The sequence below is a fragment of the Cebus imitator genome, unplaced genomic scaffold (genome assembly GCF_001604975.1).
Source record: "Cebus imitator isolate Cc_AM_T3 unplaced genomic scaffold, Cebus_imitator-1.0 Scaffold22, whole genome shotgun sequence".
Lineage (NCBI taxonomy): Eukaryota > Metazoa > Chordata > Mammalia > Primates > Cebidae > Cebus > Cebus imitator.
In genome coordinates, this window is record NW_016107337.1 from 692,685 (window position 1) to 698,471 (window position 5,787).

The 5,787-nt window shown below is 39.7% G+C and overlaps 1 protein-coding gene across 1 annotated transcript in view; it reads left to right on the plus strand.

Moving 5' to 3' along the window:
- Positions 1–5,787, plus strand: part of SLC7A13 (solute carrier family 7 member 13) — a 59,783-nt gene that overhangs the window by 21,468 nt on the left and 32,528 nt on the right. The window contains 1 exon segment of the mRNA XM_017521786.1: positions 3,556–3,654. Within this exon segment, the coding sequence (XP_017377275.1) occupies positions 3,556–3,654 (99 nt within the window).

Consider the following 5,787-nt stretch of genomic DNA (forward strand, 5'->3'; position numbering starts at 1 on the left):
CTTCCTTCCTTCCTTCCTTCCTTCCTGCCTCCCTCCCTCCCTCCCTCCCTCCCTTTTTTTCTTACTCTCTGGAGATTTCCTCACGGTTCCCTTCTTTCCCATTTTAATTATACTTCTAATTTCCAAGGTCTTGTGTGTATTACTTTTTAACAGCATGGTGTTTTTGGCTCTTGGATGTAATATCTTCCCTTATCTTTGAGGGTAAAATTAATTTTTTTTTCAATTTTTAAAAATGCATGGTTTAATAGCATGCCAGTGTGCTTTTAAACTACTGTGTTTCTATTTTCCATGTTGGAGTAGAGGCTTTCCTCAGCTGTCTTATAATCCTTAATGATCTGCTTATGAGTACTAGTAAGGGACCAAAAAGTTGATGAGAAACTGAATGTATGCATTAGGCTTATGGACTTTAAAATGGACTCTATGGTGATCTGGGTGGATTGATTGTTAAGAAACCCTCAAAGTCAGTATCTGTAAATCTTTTATCTTGCCTGGTCATGCTGCCCAGAGAAGCTTTCCAATCTCCTCCCTGAAGGACAAGGCTCTGACTGCTGGCTGCTGGGAGCTGGGCTGAGGAATGGGGCTAGAGAGGGCAGTCTTGGCATTTAGCAATCAGTATACATAAGCCCCCAAACAGCTGGGGCTACAGGCATAAACCACCATTGTAGAGATGGGGTTTTGCTCTTGTAGCTGGAATTTAGGGATCTGGAGAGACCGATGGGGTTGCAGGAGGATTTTATTTAATGTGGACACAGACTCAGCGGAATTGCTTCCTAATTTTGAGAAAGGACAAAGAAAATGGGGTACCTTTTATGCACCTAGGATGATGCGGCAACAACAGGTTTACAGAAGCCAGAACAAGGAAGAGTTAATTGACTTGTAACATGTCTTGTGATGTACTTTACATTTGAAAAATAACATCTTGAGAAACACATTCCACACTTTTAATCTGCTTTGTGACCTTGCAGCTGGTCAGCAAGAAAAACAGGAATTTCTAGATGACTGAGAACTTTGCTAAGAATGTGGGGAGGTTAGGTAAGGGTTAAATGGTTTGCAGGAAGACAGTTCAATATTTTGCGTTAAACAGAGCTGGGGGGTATTATATTAAACAGCACACAACACAGCAAAATTTATTATAAAGCAACTACAAATTATAAGGTTTTGTTTTACTATTACTGCTATTATTTACTTTCCTTTTTCACTATGTTGCCTAGGCTGGTGTTGAGCCTAAGCTCAAAGTGATCTGGCTGCCTTGGCCTCCCAAAATCGTGGGATTACAGGCATGTGAGCCATCGTGCCTGGCCCCAATCCTTCTTAATAATTGAAATCTCTCTGCCTTCCCCAGGTATGCTTAATATCGAGGCGCATCATGCATTTGAGCATTGTGTGGTATAAATCAGCTTGTTTCTCAGCTTGTTTTTAGTTTAAGGATCCACTGTCTTGAGACTGCTAAATCAGTTACCTTTATCCATTAACTTTCTAGTTTCCAATTTTTTTTGCTCTCTTCTTTGTTCTCTTCTTTGTGAGGTTATTTATTTTAAAAGTTTCTTCGTTACCATTTTTGTGGAATTTGAAGGGTGGCTAAAATAGATGTTTCTTCAGTCTGCCATCTTAATGGAGATGCATAAAAAGTTTCAATGTTTTTAAACATTTAAGAATATTTAAAATGTTGTAATTTTTTTTTTTTTTTTTTTTTTTTTTTGTTAGTTAGTGATTTAGTGAAAGAATGATCTCAGTATTATGGACTGTAGCCAAGGCTGGAGTGCAGTGGCAGATCTCGGCTCACTGCAACCTCTGCCTCCTGAGTCCCAGTTCAAGCAATTCTCCTGCCTCAGCCTCCCAAGTAGCTGGGATTAAAGGCACATGCCACCACGCCCAGCTAATTTTTGTATTTTTAGTAGAGATGGGGTTTCACCATGTTGGCCAGGCTGGTCTTGAACTCCTGACCTTGTGATCTGACCTCCTTGGCCTCCCAAAGTGCTGGGGTTATAGGCGTAAGTCACAGCGCCTGGCTTCAAATATGTTTTTTAACAAATAAAATGCCAGTCAAGAAATCTGGATCGATAATACTAACTACTCTCAATAAAGTTTAGAGGAAAAATGTTGAAAGAGATTTGACTTGTAAATCTCTGTCTCAGTGATCCAAATTGTTCTAAAACAAAAATATAATAATTATTATGCATTCCCTCATTGGGGTTTCTGGTATTGAACAATATTTTCTCCCCTTTCAGTGGGTCCCAGATTTTTAGGTTAATGGCTCATTCAAAATTTCTGAGTTAAAGTCTTATGGAAGATGGCTGTCTGTAGCAAGCTAGAAAATCCTTTATCACATGGCATCTATGAGCACTTTAGTGGATGAGGGAGGCCTTATTGTTTGCCTGTTTCTCCTTTAATAAGAGAAAATGGGTTTTATACAAATAAAAGGCAAAATCACTCCTATCTTAAGAGGATGTACTGTAAATGTTCTTAGCCAGTCACTGTAAGCCCAGGCTCCTTGCCTGGGACTGGCTTTGGTGTAGGCCCAGGACCCAGTTTTTGCCAATGAAATATAAGGAGGAGTCTAATGTACAGTTGATAAGAAAGACTGTCCTCCCCTATTAAAAGACAAAAACCTGAAAAAGTTCTCTATCCTTTCTTGGACTTTGTCATGTAAAAATGTGACACTTGAAGCTGTCCTGGCTGCCTTAGGAGAACCATGGAGAAACAGGAAAGCCCTCATATTGTTTACCTGCCAACTTAACCAACTCAGAAGCTGCCTGCCTCCAGACTTTTTGTTACGTGACTTAATTAAACATGGCCATGGTTTAAGACACTGTTGCCCATTTTTTTTAACTTCAAGCCAAAAATAGTTTGTGTTTGTTTATTTGTTTGTTTTTGCAATGGGATCTTGCTATGTTGCCCAGGCTGGACTTGAACTCTAATGGCCTCAGCCTCCTGAGTGGCTGGGACTATAGGCAAGCACACCACACCCAGCTAGTCAATGCCTTTAAACCTGTTTTAGCCTCTACAAATTAGAGTTAATATTTAGCACTTAGGGTTTTTAAAAATGAAAACTAAATGAGATAACATGCTAAAAATGAGAAATGGGGTGGGGTGCAGTAGCTCACACCTGTAATTCCAGCACTTTGGAAGGCTGAGGTGGGAAAATTGTTTGAGCTCAGGAGTTCAAGACCAGCCTGGGCAACTTGGGAAACCCAATCTCTACAAAATATACAAAAATTAGCCAGGTATGGTGGCACATGACTATAGTCTTAGCTACTGGGGAGGCTGAGGCAGGAGGTTAACTTGAGCCTGGGAGGTCAAGGCTGCAGTAAGCTGTGACTGCAGTCTGGATGACAAAGCGAGATTCTGTCTTAAAAAAGGAAAAAATTTAAAAAGAGAGAGAGGAAGTGTTTTCTCAGTGCCTGGCACTCTAAAGAAATGGTAGTTAACAATTATTTGAAGAGAGAGATCCAAGATGGCTGATCACTAGCAGCTCGGGATTGCAGCTCCCAGTGAAAGCGCAGAGAACGAGAGGACGCCACACTTTCAGATGAATTTTTGTTGTTTATGGACCAGGAGATTCCCAGCGGAGGAGCCCCACGGGTCGACAGCGTGACTTTTGTGGCCGGTGTGGCAGTTTTGCCGGCGCCTCTGCGCGGTGGTTCTTGGTGCAGGGTCAGAAAAGCACCACCAATCTTAATGCCGCTGTTTTAGCTGGTGCAGTGGGCTGCTCAGATTTTAGTGCTGGGAATCAACAAGTTGGACGTCCACTCAGAAACCTAATTAGAAAGTCGGTAATTACAAAGAAGACAGATGGATAAATTTATAAGGAAGGGAAGAAACCAGCCTAAAAAGGCTGAGAATACCCAAAATCAGAACGCCTCTCCCTCTACAGGAGATCACAGTTCCTCATCAGCAACGGAACAAGGCCTGATGGAGAACGAGTGTGTTCCGTTAACAGAAGTAGGCTCCAAAAGGTGGATGATAAGAAACTTCTGTGAGTTAAAAGAACTCGTTCTAACCCAATGCAAGGAAACTAAGAACTTTGAAAAAAGGTTTGACGAAATGCTAACGAGAATAGATAATTTAGAGAGGAATATAAGTGAATTGATGGAGCTGAAAAACACAACATGAGAACTTCACGAAGTATGCACAAGTTTTAACAGCCGAATTGAACAGGCAGAAGAAAGGATATCAGAGGTCAAAGACCAACTTAATGACATAAAACGAGAAGACAAGATTAGAGAAAAAAGGATAAAAAGGAATGAGCAAAACCTCCAAGAAATATGGGACTATGTGAAAAGACCTAATCTACGTTTGATAGGTGTACCTGAATGTGACGAAGAGAATCAATCCAAGCTGGAAAATACGCTTCAGAATATTATTCAGGAAAACTTTTCCAACCTAGCAAGGCAGGACAATATTCAACTCCAGGTAATACTGAGAACACCACAAAGATATTCCTCAAGAAGACCAACCTCAAGGCACATAATCATCAGATTCACCAGGGTTGAAACGAAGGAGAAAATACTGAGGGCAGCCAGAGAGAAAGGTCAGGTTACCCACAAAGGGAAGCCTATCAGACTCACAGCAGATCTCTCAGCAGAGACCCTACAAGCCAGAAGAGAGTGGGGGCCAATATTCAACATCCTTAAAGAAAAGAATTTTCAACCCAGAATTTCATATCCTGCCAAACTAAGCTTCATAAGTGAAGGAAAAATAAAATATTTTGTGAACAAGCAAGTACTCAGAGATTTCATCACCACCAGGCCTGCTTTACAAGAGCTTCTGAAAGAACCACTACACATAGAAAGGAACAACCAGTATCAGCCTTTCCAAAAATATACCAAAAAGTAAAGAGCATCAACATAATGAAGAATCTACATCAACTAATGGGCAAAACAGCCAGCTAGCATCAAATGGCAGTATTAAACTCACATATATTATTATTAATCCTAAATTTAAATCAACTAGATTCCCCAATCAAAAGACACAACCAAAACCCATCAGTATGCTGCATCCAGACCCATTTCACATGCAAGGATACACAAAGACTCAAAACAAAGGGATGGAGAAAGATTTACCAACCAAACGGAGAGCAAAAATAATAAATAAATAAAAAGCAGGAGTTGCAATTCTCATCTCTGATAAAATAGATTTTAAAGCAACAAAGATCAAAAGAGGCAAAGAAGGACGTTACATAACGGTAAAAGGATCAATGCAACAAGAAGAGCTAACGATCCTAAATACGCACCCAATACAGGAACACCCAGATTCATAAGACTTATAAAGAGACTTAGACTCCCACATAATAGCAGTGGAACATTTCAACATCAGTATTAGACAGATCAACGAGACAGAAAATTAACAAGGATATCCACGACCTGAACTCAGACCCAGAACAAGTAAACTTAATAAACATTTATAGAACTCTCCACTTCAAATACACAAAATATACGCTCTTATTAGCACCACATCACACCTACTTACAGGTTTAAATGAAATATTGGTTGACTGCTTTTTTGTTATTTTCTTCCCTCGTAATTTTCCTGTCTCCATTATTAAGTACAATTATTGGTATAAAAGAGGTTTTCAATACCCATTTTTAGACTACATTCTAGCCTGGGCAATAAAGCAACATTTCTGTTCTCTCTTCCTCTTCCTCTTTCTTCCTCTCCTTCATTTTTTTTTAAATTTATTTATTTTTCTTTCTTTTTCTCTTTCTTTCTTTTTTTTTCTTTCTTAAAAAAAAAGCCTCACCTCCAACATTGGGGATCAAATTTCAACCAGAAGTTTGTGGGGGACAAA